General features: G+C 40.1%; 1 protein-coding gene across 1 annotated transcript in view; it reads right to left on the minus strand.

Moving 5' to 3' along the window:
- Nucleotides 1-23,286, minus strand: part of LOC131926758 (solute carrier family 5 member 4-like) — a 36,969-nt gene that overhangs the window by 13,531 nt on the left and 152 nt on the right. Inside the window, exons 2-6 of the mRNA XM_059282352.1 lie at nucleotides 16,832-16,937; nucleotides 15,705-15,785; nucleotides 13,879-14,099; nucleotides 9,883-10,018; nucleotides 530-637 (exon numbers count right to left, since the gene is read on the minus strand). Of these exons, the coding sequence (XP_059138335.1) occupies nucleotides 530-637; nucleotides 9,883-10,018; nucleotides 13,879-14,099; nucleotides 15,705-15,785; nucleotides 16,832-16,937 (652 nt within the window). The remainder of the gene's footprint in view (nucleotides 1-529; nucleotides 638-9,882; nucleotides 10,019-13,878; nucleotides 14,100-15,704; nucleotides 15,786-16,831; nucleotides 16,938-23,286) is intronic.

Genomic DNA, 23,286 nt, shown 5'->3' on the forward strand with positions numbered 1-23,286 from the left:
TATTTTATTTACTTCATATATGCAGCTTATTTTATATCCCAGGAAACTGAAATGTGGATTCTAAATGGTAGGGGAACTTATTTTTGAAACTTCACCAATGTTTCTGGACACCGAAGCTAGTGCCTGGGACAGAATACATTCAATAAACGATTATAAATTGAATAGATTATGATCTAATACCTGAGTGTCAGTGGTCCATAATTAACCTTGATTTGTCTGGAAATATAGGCCTGTGGCTAAAAATTGCTTTTTACTAGCAAAAAGAAAATTAAAATATTCTTAATTTTCTTTAAAGAGTCTTAAGTCTAAAGAGTCAAGATTCTCCTAACAGAAGAAACCTGGAGTATCTCTGGAATGTCTACACTCAACATATAGTTGGTAACATGTAAAAGGTGCCCAAGAAATGTCCATGAACAGAGCTGAACTAATGGAATTGAATTAATAGTTGCTGAGGATTATATCACAACCCTTTCTATGCTCATCTACAGACAGAGCATCTGAGGCTAAGTGAGTCCAGGCTTTTACTTACCCATGGGCATCAGTTTCAGCACCATCATAGGGTAGGCATAGTTAGTGCAACCAATGTCAACACCACACTGCTTTACACATTCAGAAGGCACAACACAGGCCACCATATCTGAGGAGATATTCAGAGATGAGGTCAGTGAGCTAGACTCAAGAAGGCATAGTTTGTAACCATTAGACAAAGAGGAAGGAGAAAAGACCCTTGCCTGGAAATAGAGATTCATTTTTTTAAATTTTATGTCAAAGGCCTGGTACCTCTTTCTCCAGACCACAATGTTGTCATTTTCTCATTTTCATAGATCTCAATGGACCCAACAGGCAGGACTGTCCCTTAGGTATGACTCAGCTAAAACTTGAAAGCATGTGGGAGTTGCTGATCACCCTCCAGAATTCCATGAAAACCCACTGCCAGGGAAGCAGCTGATGCTCTTCACTCCCCTTCCTCTCCTCCAAATCCAATCCCCTAGTTCCACCCCCAGCTCTGTAGCATATCACCTGTCATGGCATTTCTTTCTTCTCTGCTCCCATCTTTAGTGAATCTTGCAGCCTTCCTCACTACCCCATCCCTTTGTCTCAGCCACAATATCTGGATGCATTCTCTAGAATCCTGCCAGTCACAAAGAATCAGGGAGATAATTTTCACTCTTCGTCCTCTGCTCCAAATCTAATACCCCATCCCCATCTCTGTAGCAGACTGACTGTTCTAGCCTCTCCTTCTCTACCTTCATTCTCGGGGGACTACAAAGATCCTGGTGGCACATGTTTCTTTCCTCCCTCCTGTGGACCTCCTCACTTCCCTTTCTATCTCATTACCATTCTGTCATCTCCCAAAACCTAGAAAGACATTCTACCCAGGACCCCAGTGTCCACACCAGGCAGGATCTTGGAAACACTCCTTTCCAGGCAACCCACAGCCACCACACTCCCCCAAGAACCAGAGAGAGCACAGAAACTAAGGGACAAAACACTCACCAAAGACAAGAGTAGATATTAACATCAAGAATTACAGTCTTCTCAAACCCAGATGCCTAGATACCAGTATGAAAACACAACCAATAACAGCCAGGGCACTATGTCTCCACTAGAGACCAGAAATTCTACTAAAATGTGCAATAGAGCCAAAGCACAAGAAAAAGACTTCAAAATAGCCTTTGTGAATATGTTAGAAGTCCTTAAAGAGGATATGACTAAATATATTAATGAAATCTATGAAACCACACACAGCATTGGAATGAAACAAAGGAAACAGTTCAAAACATTGTAGTGGAAACAGAACCAATAAGAAAACACAAACTGAGGGAAATCTGGAAATCAAAAATTTAGGAACTTTAACAGGAACCTCAGAGGCAAGCATCACCAATTGTCTTAGTTAGAGTTTCTATTGCTAAAACAAAACACCATGACCAAAGAGCAAGCTGAGGAAGAAAGGGTTTATTTGGCTTGTACTTCAGTATTGCTGTTCATCACTGAAGGAAGTCAGGACAGGAACTCAAAACAGGTGGATCCTTAATAGCCATAGTGGATTATTGTGCCAAATATGAAAAGTAGATTGATAAGATACAAGCCTTAGAAAGATATATAAATGAAAATAAGAAAAATACTCAGACACAGAGAGGGGAATTGAGACAAGAACCTACAGCATCACTGCATGATGAAACTGAAGAAGGGCAGTGACCCAAGGTTATTAGAAAACCAACCTCAGTTTATCCAGTTACTACTATACAGGAACTACTAGGAGATGATAGACACCCACAAGGTTATCAGGAAATAAAATGGCATCTGACAGATATATTAGATTTGGGGATATTTTAGAAAGCAGTTGATATATGGCATGCATTCAGCCCATGTGAAGCAGATGTTAAATTCCTGGTAAACTCAGAACAGAATTATCCCCCAAGACAGGAAAAATTTAGCTACAGCAATACTGGAAGCTGGTCCTTAGTTACAATGGCAAAAATGGTGGAAAGAGGCCGGGCGGTGGTGGCGCACGCCTTTAATCCCAGCACTTGGGAGGCAGAGGCAGGCAGATCTCTGTGAGTTCGAGGCCAGCCTGGTCTCCAAAGTGAGTTCCAGGAAAGGCGCAAAGCTACACAGAGAAACCCTGTCTTGAAAAAAACCAAAAAAAAAAAAATGGTGGAAAGAGAAAGTTAGAACAATGAAATAGGGCTAGGGGCATTAATATTTCCCAAGATCAGTTCTAGGTGAAGACCAATCTCCTGAATTGCAAAGGCAGCTTGAATTTAATGACCATACCTTAGCACTATGTTATTTAGCAACTTCAAATGCTTGGGATATGGTTTAAGAGTTAGGGAAGAGGTCTGAATCATTTACTAAAATTATATAAGGAAAGAAACTTACTTTTTTTTTTTTTTTACAAAAATTGACAAATTTTCTAATTCAGAATGCAAAAGGGTGATTATGCCTTTAAAGGCAAGATCAACACCAATAAATGATGGATATGGCTGATATTAGATCTCAGGCTTATGATGCTACTATGATAAAAAGAAATAATTTATAAAAGTTTTAAGAGAAATCAAAATGTCTGATGTTTTAATTGTGGAAATCAATGTGATTTGAAAAGGGATTATAGACAAGGTGTTCCTAGGAACAACATTGTTTTTTCTACAGATAAAACAAACAGAAAGCTCCAGCCTTCTGGAGTATGCAGAAGGTGCAGCAAAGGCCAGCATTGAGCTAATGAATAGAGATCAACAAGGGGCAGGCAAGGTAACCCTTTGCCATTGGGAAGCACTCTAGGGGGTCTCCTACAGGCCCCTCTATCAATTATTCCCTGTCAGCACCAGAGAAACTCATCCACAGACAATGAAAAGACATAATGCCTGTTGTTGAAAACAACAGTACTCTGCATGTAATCAAGGACAGAACCGCTTCAGTAGATAAAACAAAAAAACAGAAAAACTATAAAACAAGTATTTTGGAAACCTGCTATACATGATCAAAGACCAAAGCTAAAAATACAAATAAATGGAATTGAAATTGAAGAATTATTAGACACAGGAGCAGATGTGACAATAATTTCACCAAAATCTTGGCATCCAGACTTGTTTCTTTAGGAGGTAAATATTCAGCTTCTAGGGATTGGAACTTATTATCAGATAAAAGAAAGTATAAGATGGGTTGAGTGTATAGGGCCAGAAGGATAGATAGAAAAATTAAAGCTATATGTGGCTAACATAGCCAAGAATTTATGGGGATGTGATGTGTTGCAGCAATAGAAAACACAGATTAACATTCCTCCAATCTCAGAAACAATCCAAAAAATAAAGAATGCTTCAGATAAAATTATTAAAAAGTATTATTAAGACCATTCAGGTTGTACATAAGCAGGGTACCACAGTTGATGGTCTTTCAAAGATACCAACCTCCCTACCTTTAAAATAGTTAACTGACAGACCTGGGTAGGTAGAACAATGGCCATTGAAATCAGAAAAATTACAGGCACTAGTACAGCTGTTACAGGGAAGCTAAATGCTCAACATATTGAAGAATTGACCAGGTCTTGGAATTATCTTATATTTGTCATTAAAAATAAATATGTAAAATGGAGACCAGTAACAGATTTGAGAGCTGTAAATAAGGTGATTCAGGCAATGGGTTCATTACAGCCTGGAATTCCCTTGTCTTCTATATTACCTAAGGAATAATGTATTATAGTGATTGATTTAAAAGACTGCCTTTATTATTATTTTTTTTACTATACCTTTACAAGAACAGAATAAAGAAAAATTTGGCTTCATAGTGTTTACTTATAATAATGCTCAACCTACTAAAAGATATCAGTGGAAAATTCTTCCATAAGGAATGCTAAACAGCCAAACCTTGTGCCAATATTTTGTACAACAGCCATTAGAAATAGTTTGTAAACAATTTATTCAATCTACAAATTACCATTTTATGGATAATATTTTACTGGCTAATTCAGATGTAGATATCTTAGGAAAAAATGTTTGATTGCTGAAAGCTGCTGGTAGCAATGTCTTTACCAGAGGCCACAAGAATATATAGCAGATGGCAATTGATAATTCAGGTGTCAACCCAACAGATGAATAATTCTCTGACGAAGGAACCCCATTCATGCAAGGCTTACAGGACCACAGACTCTGAAAACCAGTTGCTTCCATCTAATTTTTCTCTTGGGCAAAAAGAGAATCTCTATCTTCTCCAATACACAGTGCGTGTGCAACGGTATAGCTAGCTATATGGTCATCTAAACGGAAAACCACTAACTGGCAGACAAATGGCAAAGACATCTGGTCATGGGAGGCATGAATGGAAAGAAATGGCAAAACCTGGTAAAACTCAGCAAAAACATAAAATTTTATATAGCTCATACAGGCAAGACAGATGAAAGTCTGAAATCAATAAAACAGTGGGTACAAATTGGCATCATACTTAATTAAGACTAGAATATTAAAATTTGCCAGGGAACAAATTCAGAATAAATCAGAAAGAATGATAGATTACACAGTGAAAAAACTTGAAAGTTTATCCCTAACATTGAAAAGTAAGGGGAAAATGGAGAACCAAATTAAACGAGGACAATGCTATGAGAATAACTTTATAAGGAATCTATAGCCAGGCAGTGGCTCACACCTTTAATCCCAGCACTAGAGAGGCAGGGGTCTTTAATCCTAACACCTGGGAGGCAGAGGCAGGCTCATAAGAATTAAATATAAAGTGATTTAAATTATAGCCACTTGCAAAAGGCAGGCGGAAATTCATAGTGAATGTCCCTTGTGATCCCAAAACAAACACTTTAACTTTGAATTTATATATAAAGAGAAAGGGGAATATAAGTATATTTATCCACACATACTAAAGAATATTTAGTTTCAAAATTTCAAAAGAATTTTTAATTGAAGAATAATACTTTTTCTGCCACCCAAAAACATTTTGCCCTAAGAAAGATATAACCTGCCAAAGAAAGGATCTCCCTCTCAACCCCCACAACCAAGTTAGGGTCGGGGCAGGGTTTTGCTTTTATCTTTCCAGAATAAAAGCATTTAACTAAGGAAAACAAGTGAAAGATCTGAAGGAAAAAAAAAAAAAAAAAGGATTGATCATCAAGAGAAAATTTCCCAAGAAAAAGAGTAATTGGCCAAATGGTATTGCCCACCTCCAACAGGGTAGACTTTTGCTCGTCTCTGCTGCCCTCTACAGACATAAATGAGAAATGGCCTTTATGTGATCCCAATTCAATTAAAAATTAATTGCTGGCTTTGGGGTTGGAGCATGGCTCTCTCCTTCTCTAAAACCACATATGCTTGTTAAAGGAAAATCCAAAATCTCTGTCTCACATCAGAAGAACTATATGGTTTGGGAAGGAAGAAAAAAAATAAAGGACTATTCTATTGCCACTAATCTCTGGTTTTCATTTGACTCTTTCAAACTTCTTAAGGTGTAAATATTATCTCAAAATCTATGAGATTATTATGTATATATAAACTTTCTGTCATGATGTTGGTGATCATACAGAGTACTAACTAATTATAGAAATAAACTTTATCTAGCTTCCTGTACATGTTCTAGGGCTTGAGTCTGAAGCAGGTAACTAAGACCTAAGTTTGTGTAGCCCGAATGTACTTAATAGATTATGTCCCTCTAACCTTTCAGAGATATACTGGATATGGCATTTGAAATATTTAACTTTTCTGCAGTGAACCATGACCATTTCTAGCAGTGACCTATGAGGTGTCCAAGACGATGATGAGACCCTGCAATGAGGAACCCACTTGTATTTGGTACTGCCACTAAAGTTGATAAACACCACCCAAAGATCAGCTTCAGACTACAAACTGTTCAGGATATTCAAACCTCCAAGTTCATATGAGACCAACATGGTCATTTTACAGAACTTTGAACTCAAAAATATTTAATCCTAAAACTGCCAAATACAACAAAGCTGGACATTGTAGAAAGCTTGGCAGAAATAGCTTCATTGTTGTAAATAGTTTTACTGTGTTAGAGTTAAAACCTTTCCTATTTATTTAGACAAAAAGGGAGAAATGTTGCAGGATATTTGTCACACTGTGAACCCAGAGAAAATCTGCCTCTGGCTTGGTGTGGCCCAGCCCTAGTATACAGTCTTAATCTAAGAGCTTTCTGTTTATTATAAACAGGATTAAATAAAATCAACAATTTAGGTCAAGAGGCAGAGCAAGCAGCTAGTTAATAGGAAGTAGTTATAGAGAGTAAGAGGCATCAGGAAGACAAATAGACACACAGGGAATAGTAGGAGGGTACTTTGAGTTTGGTGGTCTTTTTTAGTTTGGGACAGTGGAAAAGAAGCTCTCTTTTTTGGGGACAGGAGGAAGGTCAGCTTTCTGCTTTCTCTGTCTCTCTGAGCTAGCAAGTTTTCACCCCAGCACCTGGCTCCTGAATCTTTATTGATAAAAGGATAGAGACTTTGTTCAAAGCCACATTTGTTTCCCTACTTGGAGGTGACCAGGTGGCAGCTCTGGAGGTGCAGTCAGCAGCTGAGGTTCCATAAGATTAGGTGTAGCCACTGTGCTGAAGATACAAAAACAACACAAAGGCGGAGAGAGAAGATGCAAATTAACAAATTTAGAGATGAAAGGGGGAACATAACAACAGACATGGAGGAAATCAGAGAACCATAAGGAGATACTTTAAAAACGATTTCCCAATATATAGCAACTACCAAAGTTAAATGAAAATCAGATAAGCAATTTAAATAGATGTATAACTCCTAGTACAATAGAAGCAGTCATTAAGCCTCCGTGGTGTGTGTGTGTGTGTGTGTGTGTGTGTGTGTGTGTGTGTGTTTTCCAGGACCGGATGGTTTCAGTGCAGAATTCTACCATAACTACAAAGAAGAATTAATACAAATAGTCTTCAAAATATTCTACAAAATAGAAAAGAGAAGACCGTTACCCAATTCTTTTTATGAGGCCAGAGTTACACTGATACCCAAACCACATAAAGACCCAACAAAGAAAGAGAATTACAGACCAATTTCCATTATGAATGTAGATGCAAAAATTCTCAATGAAGTATTTGCAAACCAAAGAACGCACAAAAATATCATCCACCATAATCAAGTAGACTTTATCCCTGAGTTGCAGAGATGGTTCAACACATATAAATTAAAAAAAAAATCAATCCACATATAAACATTCTGAAACATGATCATCTCTAAAGAAAGGCTTTTGACAAAATCTAACACCCTTAGAGCAGTGGTCCTCAACCTTCCTAATGCTGTGACCCTTTAATACAGTTCTTCATGTTGTGGTGACCCCCAACCATAAAACTATTTTTGTTGCTACTTTATAGCTTTCATTTTGCTACTGTTATGAGTTGTAATATAAATCTCTGTGTTCTCTAATAGTCTTAGGCAACCCTTGTGAAAGGGTCATTTGGCCCCAAGAGAGGTCAATAGAGAACCACTGCCTTAGAAAGATTAAAGTACAAATGACATACCTCAATATAATAATGACAATTTACAGCAAGCCCATAGTATACATCAGCTTAAATGGAGAGAAACTCAAAGCATTTTCACTAAAATTATGAACAAGACAAGGTTATGCTTTCTCCATACCTACTTAAGATAGTTCTTGAAGTTTTAGCTAGAGCAATAAGGCAAGTGAAGGAGATCAAGGGCTACAAATCAGAAGGGAAGAAGTCAAAGTATCTTTATTTGCAGATGGTATGATACATAAGTAACCCTAAAAATTCCACCAGGAAACTCCTATATCAGCTAAACACTTTCAGCAAACTATAGCTGGATACAAAATTAACTCACAAACTTTGAGCCTTCCTAGACACAAGAGACAAATGGACTGAGAAAGAAATCAAGGAAACAAAACCTTTCATGATAGACTCAAAATATATAAAATATCTTGGAGTGATTCTAACCAAGCAAGTGAAAGACTTGAATGACAGAAACTTTTTTTTTTTTTTTTTGGTTTTCTGAGACAGGGTTTTTCTGTGTAGTTTTTGGTGCCTGTTCTGGATCGTGCTCTGTAGATCAGGCTGGCCTTGAATTCACAGAGATCCACCTGGCTCTGCCTCCCGAGTGCTGGAATTAAAGGCATGTGCCACCACCACCCAGTGAATGATAGAAACTTAAAGACATTGAAGGAAAAAATTGAAGAAGATATGAGAAGATGGAAAGATCTCCCATGCTCTTGGATCAGTAGGATTTATATAGGAAAAATGTCCATCCTACCAAAAGCAATCTACAGATTCAATACAATCTCCATCAAAATATCAGCACAATTTTTCACTGAACTTGAAAGGATAATTTATACTTTAGAGGTCCTTTGGGTATTATGGCTTCCATTGTGTGTGTGTGTGTGTGTGTGTGTGTGTGTGTGTGTGATTCCATGGGTGCAGTCTTCTGTGTCTCTTTGTCTATATGTGTTTCTTGTGCTTTTTATTTTGCTCTTCTCTGTTCCTTTGTTTTATCCTATTTCAATTTGTTTGTTTTTTGTTTTATCTTCCTTTATTTTATTCCTTAGATGCCTGTTTTCTAACAGGAGACATAAAATGGTGTGCATTCAGATAGGAGGAGAGATGGGATGTGACTGGGAGGAGTTGTGGGGAGGAGAAAGCATAATTACAATATACTGATGAAAAAAATCTATTTCAAATAAAAGGAATTAAAAGAAAAATTCAAATGTGTAGTTACGCCCAGCTTTTCAGAAATTAATCTATTTACCAACACTTGATTCTCTGGCAGAGGAAACCTATTCAAACCCACCTGTTTCAGAGATGCAAGAAATAGGTCCATCTTGTGTACCTTCCCACACTCAACACCAGCAGCTCACCAATTCATCCTTGACAAACCCTACCTGACAAATCCTACAGTCCCTTCTACTGTATTCCCTAAACTTCTGAAAACAGGACTTACTGTTTCAAATGTCTCAAAGGAAACAAGCAGAGTATAAAGAGAAACGGTGTCAAATACACTAAACTGATTTTCCTGCCTCTGACACACTGGTATAAGCTATTTTCTCATCCTTGAGTTCTCCTTTTATTTCTACCTAGAACAGGTTTCCTGTTCTATTAAGGTTTTGCTATATCTTAAAAATACTTGGAGTTGGAGAGATGCTCATCAGTGAAGAGCACTTGCTGTTCTTGCAGCAGACTTGGGTTTGGTTCCCAGTATCCACACGGCAGCTCACAATCATCCATAACTCAAGTTTCAAAGGATTTGATGTCATATTCTGACCCCTGTGGGCACCAGGCATGCATGTAACACACAGGCATACATGTAGACAAAATACCCATACACAGAAAATAAATCTAAAAATAATTTAAAACACTTATAAGAATTTAAACATAAAATTGAGATTAAGTGTGTCTGTGGCTTGCCTGTGTATAGAATGCGGCTGATCATCCCTGGCATTACCATAAAAAATATGGGCAGCAGCTTCAGGTACCCACACACTATGCAGGCAGCCTTCACATGGGACATGTTCTTGCCACATAAGCAGCGCTGTACAATGACCTGCCAGGAGAACACAATACAGTGAGTGAGAACCAGAAAATGATGTCCAAGCTGTCTTTCAGAGTTTAAAATGGCAATAAGAAATAATGATGTTAGTGGAAACTAATGAGCTCTGGAGGAATATTATAATTTGAAGTACCATTTAATTAATATACTATGTGGCTTCATTCCTCAAGCAGTCATACCCCTCTCATAACATTCTGAATATGAGCAATGTGTGTAAGACTCTTGGTATATAGAAGTCAATACATGTTAGCTATAGTTAACATGTGTTTAGACACTCACGGGGAGATGTCGCAGTGGGTAAAGCATTTGCTGTGAAAGCACAAGGATTCATGTTTGTGTCCATAGAATCCACGCAAACCTGGACAGAGTGGCATCTGTCTGTAATCCTGGTGCTTTTATGAATAATGGGGGACAGAGATGGGAAAACCCTCAGGAATTTGCTGGCCAGCTAGCCTGGCATATGAAGCAGTGACCAAGAGACCCAGGTGGAATGTGAGGACTGACATCTGTGCTTGTCCTCTGACCTCTACTGGTGTGCTGTGACAAGTATGTGCCTATGTTCATGAGAATGCATAGTGTCCAGGCTGCATTAGATAGTCCCTATTAGTAGTAATTCTGCCCCATGTTCTGTTTTAAGCTGTGAATAAATATTGTAGGCATCATCAGGATCTCCCTGCTGTTATGAGGTAATTGCCTCTTAGACTAGTCATACCTGTTGCTATGGGAACACAATAATCAGGCAGTAAGTAGATCACTGAGACATCCATGTAGATTATTTTTAGAATGTTCTGAGAACACCTAGCTATGAATCATATTTAGTTATGATGATCCTCAGAGAAGAATGAATATAAATTTAAATTATATTCTACTGAACTCATGCAAATCTCTTAAGAGTTCTGTAGAAAAGCATGATGGATAAAAACGATTCCATAATGTCTTGTATACTTCTCTTTTCTCCTCCCACCTCTTGTAGTGCTGGGGGTTCAAACCCAGGGTCTTGAAAACACCAGGCAGGTGCTCTACTGCTGTCTATCCCAAGCTCCTCATAAAACTACAAAAATATTGTCAAAAATAGGGATCTTTTCTTCTGACTATTGCCTTTAGTTAGGGTTTCTACTGTTGTGATAAAACACCACAACCAAAAGCAATTTGGAGAGAAAATTATTTATTACACCTTACAGTTTATAAGTCCATCACTGAAGGAAGCCAGGGAAGGAATCCAGGAACCTGGAGACAAGAAGTAGAGCAGAGGCCATGAAGGAGTGCTGCTCACTGGATTGCTCCTCATGGCTTGCTCACCTTGCTTTCTTAGAGCATCCAGGACCCTAAGCCCAGAGGCGGCACTGCCCACAGTGAACTAGAACTTCCTACATCAACCATCAGTTAAGAAAATGCACCACAGGCCTTTCCCCAGGCCAGTCTGGGGGGGCATTTTCTCAACTGAGGTTCACTCTTCTAAAATGACTCTAGCTTGTGCTAAGTTGACACAAAGCTATGTAGCAAAATTGACCCCTTTTCAACTTGACACATCACTGACAGACTGCAATCTTTTCTTCCTTGTTTATCTTGAAGATTTTATATTAATATCATACTATAAAATATTTTAAGTTTTGAAAGTCCCTCAGTCTTTAAAATTTCAAACATTTTTAAAAGTTTGGTTTCTTAAAAAATTCAAAGTATTCTTTTTTCTCATAATTTTTAATTGAAAATGGATTTTTCCCATAAAATATATTCTAATTATGTCTTTCCTTTCCCACAATTCCTCCCAAATCATCCCCAAATTTTCTTTTAAAGTATAACGTTTCTCTAAAATAGCCAAAGTCTCTCTAAAATTCCAAAGTCTCTTGACTGTGGGATCTCCAAAAATCAAAAGTATGTAGTTCTTACCCAAAGCAGGAAGAATCATGGTCACAATCAGATCGAAGCAAAGCTAAGACTCAAGAGTATTATAAGCTCAGTGCTTGATGCCTGGAACTCATTCATCATCCTCTGAGCTCCAAATGGCTTGGGCAGCAGCTCTTCACTGGACCTGCCATCTGGATCTGTATTAGCTGATGTTTTTTATATCAACTTGACACAAGCTAGAGTCACCAGAGGGAAGCAGACTCACTTGAGGAAATGCCTCCATGAAATCCATCCTTAAGGCATTTTCTTAGTGATTGATGGGGGAGAGCCCAGCCCACTGTGAGTGGGTCCATCCCTGGGCTGGTGGTCCTGGGTTGTATAAGAAATCAGGCTGAGCTAGCCATGGGAAGCAAGCCAGTAAGCAGTATCCCTCCATGGTCTCTGTACCAGCTCCTGCCCCCAGGTTCCTGCCCTGCTTAAGTTCCTACATTAATTTCCCTTGATAATGAACAGTGATGTGGAAGTGTAAGCCAAATAAAACCTTTCATCTTCAACTTGCTGTTTGGTCATGGTGTTTCATCCCAGCAAATAGAAATCCTAAGACAGAAGCACATGCAACTTGTCTCCTAGGCTCAGGCAGGTTTCAGCCCACTCCTGCTTCTACCCTTGGTGGTCATCTTGTGATCCTTGCATCTTCAAAATGCTGGAGTCTCTACTGCAACTGAACTGCACCTTCACCAGTATCATGTTCTGGCCTCTCTTGGGTGACTCTGACTTTGTCACATCATACCAAGCCTCCACTTCTTTCCATGGCCCTGTCAATCCTGAGGCTTCTACTGCAACTAAGCCTGCACCTTTATTAATACTTTCTCCTGAACTCTCACAGTGCCAAGCCTCAGTGGCTCCCCACAGCCCCTTCATGACTTCAAAACCAGTACCACCTGGAAAACTATTACACATTACTAAGTTTGGCTGCCAGCACTAGGTACAGCCTTGCTTCTGGGCCACAGCTTCTGTGTGTCAGCCCTAAGGAAACACTTCCCAGAACACTTGACATCAATGATGCTGGCTGCTTCCTAATCGTGGCTGATTTCAAAGCCCCAGCTGACCAGTATCCACTGTCCCAGTAAAGCAAAAGTTTCATATCAATGATGTTAAACTCAAAATCTTGAATAGCTGTGATGGAGTCCTGTCTGTGCTTATGGTTTACAGACCACTCTTTCTATACAAGAAGAATGATGATAAATAGTAAAACACTTAGTTGAAGGGACCTGCTCTGTTTGCTTCGGAGGGACATGATATGATGGAGGGTGTGGCACCAGGAAGCTTTTTTCACTGGTCTTGTGGAAATGTTTGTTTTTTTTTTTTTTTAATTTTTATTTTGCAATGCAATTAAGTTCTACATACAGGCACAGATTCCCTTGTTCTCCCCCCTCCCGCCCCCCTCACCTTCCCCCCAGCCCGCCCCCCATTCCAATCTCCTCCAGGGCAAAGCCTTCCTCACAGACTGAGATCAACCTGGTAGACTCAGTCCAGGTAGGTCCAGTCCCCTCCTCCCAGGCCGAGCCAAGGGACCCTGCATAGGCCCCAGGTTTCAAACAGCCGACTCATGCAATGAGCACAGGACCCAGGGCCACTGCCTGGATGCCTCCCAAACAGATCAGGCCAACCAACTGTCTCACCCACTCAGAGGGCCTGATCCAGTTGGTGACCTCTCAGCCATTGGTTCATATTTCATGTGTTTCCATTTGTTTGGCTATTTGTCTCTGTGCTTTATCCGACCTTGGTCTCAACAATTCTCTCTCATATAAACCCTCCTCATTCTCGCTAATTGGACTCCCAGAGATCCACCTGGGGCCTAGTCATGGATCTCTGCATCCAGATCCCTCAGTAGTTGGAAATGTTTGGTTTTTTAAAATGATGTTTGTGTGTAGAAACCAGAATCTAGATGCTTTTCTATGAGATGAGAAGAAGCAACACACAAAAACACACACATTCTTATCACTTACCTGGTCTGTGCACCAGTACCACAAAGCTGTAATAACCATTCCAAATGCAGTTCCTGGCCATGGAATGTCTCCAGTGACAGCATCTCGGAAGATGTGGAAGGAGTCCGGCTGAGGAGTGTAGCACTTGGGGCTGATTGTCAGGTTGTCCCCCTCAATTACAGATGGGATGGCGTTCATGTACTTCTCTGTAAAATTTTCATAGCCTCCAACTTCAATAAATGCTGCAAAAGCATTAGAGAAATACAATGTCTCCTGCACATTGCAGAGAGCTGCTGTTAATAATTATTCCCTGAAGTGGAGTCCATGCTAACCTCAGTGACCTTCTCTCCTGATATACATCCCTACCATGCTTCCCCTCTCTCCACTCTTCTCAGTTCGGTCCCCATACCTCTCCTCTCCCCAAGATCCACTGCTCCTCCATTTCCCTTAAGAAAAGAGTAGGCCTCCCAGGGATATCAACCAAACATGGTATGACAAGATACAATAAGACCAGCCACAAATCTTCATATCAAGACTGGATAAGGACAACTCAGTAGGAGGAAAAGTATCCTATGAACAGGCAAGAGATTCAGAGAGTACCCCCTTTTAATAGATTGTTATATAAAATAGTACAACTGGTTAATAGTTACCTGAAATTTTCTAATACTAATTCTCTATTTAGTAAAAGTTCTAGATAAATCTAAAAATTATTTTAGTAAGTTTTTGTTTTTTGAATTGATTATTTTGGTCTTTTTTGTTTTTGTTTTTGAGACAGGGTTTCTCTGTGTAGTCCTGGCTATTATAGAATTCACTCTGTAGACCAGGCTGGCCTTGAAGTCAGAGATCTGTTGCCTCTGCTTCCAGAGTACAGTGCTGGGATTCAAGGCGTGGGCCACCATTGCACAGCTTTTTTTTTTTTTTGAAACTGTAACTTCATTTTCACTCTTCTCTTCTTTCTACTCCAATCCCTCCCCTGTACTCATCATTGTTCTCTCTCTCTCTCTCTCTCTCTCTCTCTCTCTCTCTCTCTCTCTCTCTCTCTCTCTCTCTTTCTCTAGATAATGAAGCAGGCCCCCAAATGGCAATGCTGACAATGTAATAAGATGAGGGCCCAAGTCCAACCCAGCCTGGTTTTTACTGGACAAACATAAGGATTTGTCCCAGGTAAACAGAAACCTAAACTCAGCATTCCTCAGAAAACTTTATGTCAGGCGTCTGTTCGTCAGGGAAGCCACTACTTCTCTTCTCTGACCTAATGGTCAACTGAGGGGCAAAGAGCATCTATTCCTGATTAGCCAGAGCAGTCCACATCAGCCAAAGGACCAAACATCTTGCTGATCACCACATCAAATCCACTTGCTTTCCTGCTGAGCAGCCGCTCTCTATTCCTGTGAGATAACCTGGCAGTTTGCTCCCCAATAATCTGTTTTTTTTACCCATGGAGTGGTCTAGTTAGGGGTTTTGCTTCACTCACAATGGCCTCCTTTACTTTAACAGTTATTGTCCTACTGATCTAACTACAACAGAAATCAAAAGTTTTTATACTTTCAATCCAATGCACCAATACGCCTCTGAAGTTATCAACCATGGGGTGTCATCCATTCTGAAGACAAAGAAATGGAGGTTAAATAACATAAATAACCAAAGCAATATTTTTAAAGGAAATGAAACTCATTCATTTCTTCTTTTCAATAATATAAAACAAGAAAGATGCTAGGCAAACATTTCCACGATGGGAATTATAATGATGACAGGAAAATATGACTCAGGAGAATTTGAAGGAAGCAATAATGGACAGATAGACAGAAACAAGAATCTAGGGATCCATAGATGCAGTCCTGACTTACCAAACACCATGAGGATGAAAGATCCAATCAACATGATAACGGCCTGGATAGTATCTGTGTAAATCACTGATGCCAAGCCCCCTGTGGAGATAAAGAGAGGAACCAGCCTTTTATCCACATGCAGTTATGTGTTTGCCCTCAGAACTGGCTTCTCCTCCAGTCCAGATGCATAAGGAAATATTAAAAATGGCAGGAAGAAACATCCAAAGCCCCTGGCTGCCAGGAGTGAGCCTGTTAGTCCAGCTACCTGGGAGGTTGAGGCCAAAAGAGTGTAAGCCTCAAGGTCCTCTGAGGTCCAGATTCAGTCCAAGGACAGACTGGGTAGCTTAGACTTTGTAACAAAAAAACAAAGCAAGAAAACAGAGAAGCTCCTAGCTGAGTCACAAGCTTCATTCTTAGTTTATCTGTGCTTGAAATAGAGTCTTATGATGTAGCCAAGGCTTGCCTTGAGTCTGTATGTTGACCAAGCTGGTCTTGAACTCCTGGCAGTCCTTCTGCCTGTTTCCCATTCCTGGGATTACAAGTGTGAGCTACCATACCTAAATAAACCTGTTTCCACAGCATTATCTCCCCAGTGTGTCTTTCATTAGTTCTAATCTCTCTCTAGCCTATTCTTTTTTTGTTTTGTTTTCTCTTCTCTTCTCCCCTCTCCTCCCATTCCCTCTCCTCCCCTCACTTCCCTGGCCCTTCTCCCTCAACTTTGTCTTTTTCCTGACAGGGCCCTTGCTCTGTAGCCCAGGTTGGCCTTGAACTCTCAATTCTGTCTCAGCTTCCTTAGCTCTAGAATAATGGGATATGATACCATGAATATCTCTTGTCTTGTATCTGTCTGATTCAAGGTTTCTCTTACAGTGTGGTTTCACTGTTAGACTTAATTATAAATATAAAGTAGGAGAAAGGGCAAAAGTTTAATATCACTTTAATTTTCCTATTTAGCTATCGTTGTGCAAAGCCATCCAGCAAAACCATGTTTGCTCTAGTTGGGAATATATGATTGTTTCCTTAACGGACTGTCTTATTTAGTGGCTATGTTTTCTTCACTATGATACAGTCACAAACACATGTGCACACACATGGGTGGGATCAGCAGCAGGTGGCACATCTCAACAAGGACACAGAGGACTCACCAGTGATTGTGAAAACAGCAGTGATAGCCAAAAGGATGAAGATCGACAGGTAAAGGTCCAGTCCGAATGCCAGCTTTATGAATATGGCTCCAGAAAATATGTTTGACTAGAAAGGGAACAGCAAAGATGGGGAAAAGCATGTACTTCAGGCCTCTGGCTTCTTTTTTCAAGGCTCAATGCCCCACTCTTTCCCTGGTGAATTCCTATTCACCCCTGAAGACACTACATACATATTCCTAACAGAAGATGGTTCAAACAGCAGTTTCACTCACTACTTAGCTTCTAAGCAATTAGTTCATTGCTCCCTTGAGGCACTTATTAAGTGAGGTGCCATGGCTTGAAAATTCTCTTTACCATGAGGATTAGGGATGCTAATTAGTTACCAGTGGGAATCTCTGACTTCTGATGTAGCAAAATATATATTCTTTTTAAAAAATATGTCTAGTGTGTTTTGGTGCTGTATGTGAGTATGGGTATCTGCATGTGTGTAGAGGGCAGTGGAGATATCAGTTATCCTGCTCTATCATTCTTCACCTTATTTCCTTGAGACAGGGTCTTTCAGAAAGTTACAGGTAGGCAGGTGGTGCATAAGTCCACTGATTCCTGTTTTCTCCTGCCTTGTCCCTCAGCTTTGGAGTTGTAGGTGAGTATATGTGCTGTGGAACAATCATTTTGTACACCATGAATATTCGTTGCTCTCATTGGTTTAATAAAGGGCTAATTGGCTAATGGCTAGACAGGAAGAGGTTAAATGGGAGAGCCAAACAGAGAATGATGGGAAGAAGAAGGATGGGTCATGGGAGTTACAAGAAGATGCAGAGGAAGCAGGAGATGAACTTGCTGTACTGAAAAAAGCTACCACCACATGGTAGAACGTAGATATTAAATATGGGTTAATTTATGATATAAGAGCTAGTTACTAACAAGCCTAAGCTATTGGCTGAGCATTTATAACTAATAATAAGTTTCTGTGTGGTTATCTGGGAGCCACCTGGCAGGACAGAACTGACTGGTGGAACAGAGAATGTCTGCTTAAATTGTTGCCCAGCATCTGGCACCTGCATCCACATAGGTGAGTGAGGTAACCCAGACCCCCCCCAAAAAACCAAAAATGGTATGTATTCACTTATATGTAGATATTAGCCATTAAGTCTTTGATAAGCAGACTATAATCGCTATAATCACAGAGGTTAGGTATAGAGTTAGGAGACTAGGAAGGAAGGATGGCTATCCCTAGGAAGGGGAAATAGAACAGATTTCTATGTATGATTAAGGGAGAATGGGATGAGAATATCAAATCATTTATGCCTTTTCCCAGGAATACTGCTTCTAAGCTTCCCCAGGAAATTCCTTAACATACACCTCTCCCACTTTCAGGGAGATATCTGTAGTGGAATATTATTTTAATGTGTATTACTTTATGTTGCATTTGTTTAACTCTGTGAAGCTGTGTTACCATGCCTGTCTAAAACACCTGATAGTCTAATAAAGAGCTGAACAGCCAATAGTGAGGCAGGAGAAAAGATAGGTGGGGCTGGCAGGCAGAGAGTAGATATAGAAGGAGAAAACTGGAGTGAGAAGAGCAAGCTAGGAGCCAGAGAAGGAGGACTCCAGGAACCAGCCACCCAGCTACACAGTGAGCCACAGAGTAAGAGTAAGATTTACAGAAGTAAGAGAATGGGAAAATGCTCAGAGACAAAAGATAGATGGGATAAGTTAAGTAAAGTTGGCTAGAAACTAAGCCAAGCTAAGGCCGAGAATTCATAATTAAGAATAAGCCTCCAATCCATAAGGATGACCCCACCTTGAACTGCTGGCAGTGGTCCAGAGGGTGCCTGGACTGGTCTACTCTAATGACCAGTCTAGGGAATAACCTAACTGTCATCATAGAGCCTTTGTCCAGTGACTGATGGAGGCAGATGCAGAGATCCACGGCCAGGCACCAGGCTGAGCTCAGGGAATCCAACTGATGAGAGAGAGGAGGGATTCTGCAGGCGGGGGACATCGAGATCATGATGGGAGGACATGCAGAGATGACAGGCCACACTAGTGGAAGCCCATGAACTGTGGACTGGTGGCTGTGGAGCCCCCATGGGACTGGACTAGGTCCTCTTGATATGGAAGATGATTGTTTGGCTCAGACTGTTTGGGGGGACACCCAGGCAGGGGGATTAGGATTCATCCCTGGTGCATGGGCAGGCTTCTGGGAATCTGGTGCCTGTGATGTGATGCCTTACACAGCCTTGGTGCAGTGGGAAGGGACTTGGACCTGCCTAGGCTCAGTGTGCCAGGCTCTGCTGACTCCCCATGGGAAACCTTGATTTGAGGGATATGGGGATGTGGGGTGGCTAGGAAGAGAGGGCTGGGGGTGGGAGGAGGGAGGAGGTGGGATCTGTGGGTGGTATGTGGAGTGAATAGAAAATGTCTTAATAAAGAAAAATGAAAAAAAAAGAATAAGCCTCCATGTGTATTTATTTGGGAGCAGGGTGGTGGGCCCCCTAAAGAGCAAAAGAGTAAAATAAACAACAACAGATATCCTCATCTACTTGAAGGTTTTCCTTATACCTTGGAGGTTGTGACACACATAAAGAAACCAGAAGGCTCTTTATGAAGTTCTGAGATATTCTTGAAACATCTGCTCCATACTTACTCAGGAACAAGATAACAGAACAAAGTAAATGTAAAAGGTCAACAAGATTCAGTGACAATAGGAGTTGGCAGATCAGATTACAAGCCTCTTCCTACTAGACACTCAAGTGATTATGTGGCATATACAGCAACAGTGTTAGATTAGCTGAAGCTACCTCTGCCCTACAAAGGGGCTTATCTTGATGGGCAAAGAGTGATGTGGAAGGATAATAAAAGAATGAGGTTTGAAAAGTTAACTCATGCAGAGCCACTGTGGTGTCTTATAAACCAGGAGCAAAAGAATGCTAGGATAAGACCTATAAGTAAATTCTATAAAGATATAAAATATAAACATTGTATTATTTCAGAAATGGAATAATAACTGCAGCAGCTTTAGCCTGAGTTTTTTCTTGGGCATTCTGACCATTAAGAGTTAATACACTGCTCAGAACATGGCAATCTCCCAGGGCTGGCTTGGAGATATTCTTTCTGTATAGTGTCATTGAAGCCACAAAAGCTGGCAGACTGATAACAGGCTGTCATATGCCTCTAGATTCTTAAAAATTAGGTTATGGGTTTATGAGTGAAAATGATTGTAAAAAATTACTCTGTTTACAATGATGACTAAACTTAAGGGAAAGTGTAAAAGATAACTCAGTTCTGTCATAGTTTATCAACAATGACTAAACTTGTGACCCCAGATGTACAAATGAAATAAGTTAAATGTATGTTCAAAACGAAAAAATGACATGATCTATGTTTTGGAACAATATGAACTTATCCCTGCTCTCTGACTTCTGTACAAATAAAGAAGTACTCTGTCTGTTAATCAGTCAGACTGTGAGATACTTTGACAAACAATGGCCTGACTTAATCCTCCCTTACCAACTCCTTATCTCACTCTGGGACCTGGCCACCACAGGGGGTGCCCCCAGCAGTTGTGTGAGTAACCAACCACTGTCTGATTGTAATTAAGGGCCACTCTGTAAGATGGAACCCATACCTGATACTGCTCGGTTGGTCAAGAACCTGAGACTACAAATTTCCAGGTCAGAAGGGGAAACCAAATACTAAATTATCCTAATGAAACATACCAATAAAATGACTCCTAACAACATTATGCTATACTCATAGATCAGTGCCTTGCTCAGCCATCCTCAGAGAAGCTTTCTCCTGTAGCAGATGCGAATAATACAGAGACCCACAACTGGACAATGTTGAGAGAACTTGAAAAGAAAAAGAGAACTGGATACTTTGGAACACTCCATCCTAAGTGGGAGGTGTCCATCAAATTCTTCCCCTCAGGCCTCAGAGAACTCTGAAGAAGAGGAGAAGGAAAGATTGTAAGAGTCAGAGGGGATGGAGGACACCGAGGAAACAGGTCTTCTAGACGCAATAGGACTGACACATATATGAACTCACAGAGACAGAGGTTGCATGCACAAGACCTATACAGGTCTTGACCAGAGGGTCCCAGTGCTGATTGAGAACTGGACACATGAGCCGACTCCTAACCCATAAGCTACCTCCAATTGGTAACCACTAATAAAGGAAAAATTAGTCTTCACCAATGGAGTCTCACTGGGTATACAAAGCACACTTAAGGGCAGGTCCCATGCCCAGTGGTAGATGGCCGAAAGAATACCAACTCAATGGTATTGTTGGCGGGCTTTTTTCTTTTTTCTGTTTTGTCTTACAACGCTTCATCTGAGCATTCTTTATTTCCTTTTTCCATTACAATCTTTTCTTTATATATTATGATTGCCAATTTTGTTTTAATGGGTTTTCTGTGTGTGCAAATGTGTGTGTGTCAGCATCTCTGTGTATTTCTTGTGTGTTTTCTTTTCTCTATTTTCTATTTTGTCCTATTCTGATTTGTTTGTTTTTATTTTATTTTTTCTTATTTTCTTCTTATTATTATGCTTATTATTTTAGATGCCTGTTTTATTCCAGTGAGAGAGAAAATAAAGGGTATGAGTGGGAAAGTGGGAGCACTGGGGAAGAGCTGAGGGAGTGGAAACACATTGTGTGTGAAAAATCTATTTTCATTAGAAATAATAAAATTACATGTGGGAAAATTAACTAACTAGTTAAAAATAAAGTCATGAAAAGTCTTGAGAGAAAGAGAAAACAATGAAAAAGAAACATTTCTAATAAAGAGGAATTTTAATGACATGGGATTTTCTTTTACTAAAAGAGACCATTTTGGAACAATTGCTAATAACTCAGTAAATTAGTAGTTTGTAGCTGTGTTCATTTCCCAGTGTTACTGTTTTCCAGAAGAGCAGCAGTACTTCTTGGAAGTGTGAACTGAAATACTTGGGGATTATGGGACATCATGGCCACTAATGAGTCTCAGTATCTATGCTCCTGGAGGTTGAAACCTGAGATGGATCTTTTCTCAATCCTGGCAGGGGAGATTCTGAAAACTTAAGATAGAAATCTTAAGGTCTTATAATGATTAGTTTAATAAGTAGCCAGGATAGAATTGTCTATCAATGGGTATGCATGTATAAACAAACATATCTAAGGTTAATTATTATTATTAATATTACTCAAGACATAACCTTGTAGGCACAAAAGCACTGCTGGACACCATCAGCTGATTACAGACACACGTGGAAAACACTCACGTGCACGTGAATTTCTTGCACCCCACCCAGCTTACCTATATACCACCCAGAACCATGTACCCCAAAAGGCCACATCCCTCAAGGGTTCCTTTAACTGTTGCCCTTCAGTTTCAGCACACACTCATGATCTTTGGAACCATAAAGCTGTAGATGTCTGAGAGGATCTCAAAGATTAGCAAGTCCTACCCATTTTTAGAACACGTGAACACAAAGTCTCCTGCACCAAGGAGGTCTTCTGTTTCTTCTAACCTTCCCACCTCAGGGACTAATCAAAACGCCATTACCAACTCCACCTGGCAGGAACCAACACATTTTCTGATTGTTCAGGGCACACCTTCTGCTTATGGACTCATAAGTAGCCAAGTATTAACGTGTAAATTCTCATCTTCTTGGTCTCTGGTAACACCCGTTGCTTGGGAATCTTTGTTAACATTAAGCACAGCTCAATACAGGGTAAAAATGCTCACATGGCTTTAGGACAGCCCATAGCATCTGGGCCCAGCAGCTCGTTTACTTGTAGCAGTAACTCAGCCAACAGAAGAGCAACAGCAAAGGCAACTTTTCTGTCCAAACCACTGATAAAGGTGCCCTGGCTATGAACTCAGATGTCTTATTAGGCATTGATACATATGGATAAATAAGCTACTCTTTCTGTCTTCACTGCTGCTCAAAGTTCAAATGCCTGTCATCTTTCATCAGAGATAATTTCCGAGGAATAATCATTTTAGCCACTCATTTGTGATACAGGTTTTACAAGGGCCGTCTTCGATAAGGCAAAGTTAAGTAGGTTTAATGATACAAAGTACTTTCCTTCTTATTTGATCATTAAACTAAAAAGAAAAATGTAAGTCAGCTGGTTCAGAGAAAGTTACTGTGCAGCAGGCAAGGCAGAAGCCAAGAGGCACCTGTAGGAAGCAGTCAATATTCCTTGGGTGACTGACATTTGCTCTGGCCACACCTGTTTTTTAACACATGGAATGCTTTCAGATTGTCGATCTACACTCTTGTAGTTCTCATGATCTGAAAGTCTGCTGCTCTAGGCATGTGGATATCCTAAGCATTTTCCCACCCAGGAAGATATCTGAGAGAAATCTCAGGAAGTTTGAGGCATCTCATTTTGACCCTGCTAGTGTTATTCACAGTCTATTCACACTAGTGTCTGATTTCAGGAGCTGGCCCCAACAGGCCAACTAT

This window comes from Peromyscus eremicus, chromosome 16_21 (assembly GCF_949786415.1).
Source record: "Peromyscus eremicus chromosome 16_21, PerEre_H2_v1, whole genome shotgun sequence".
Classification (NCBI taxonomy): domain Eukaryota; kingdom Metazoa; phylum Chordata; class Mammalia; order Rodentia; family Cricetidae; genus Peromyscus; species Peromyscus eremicus.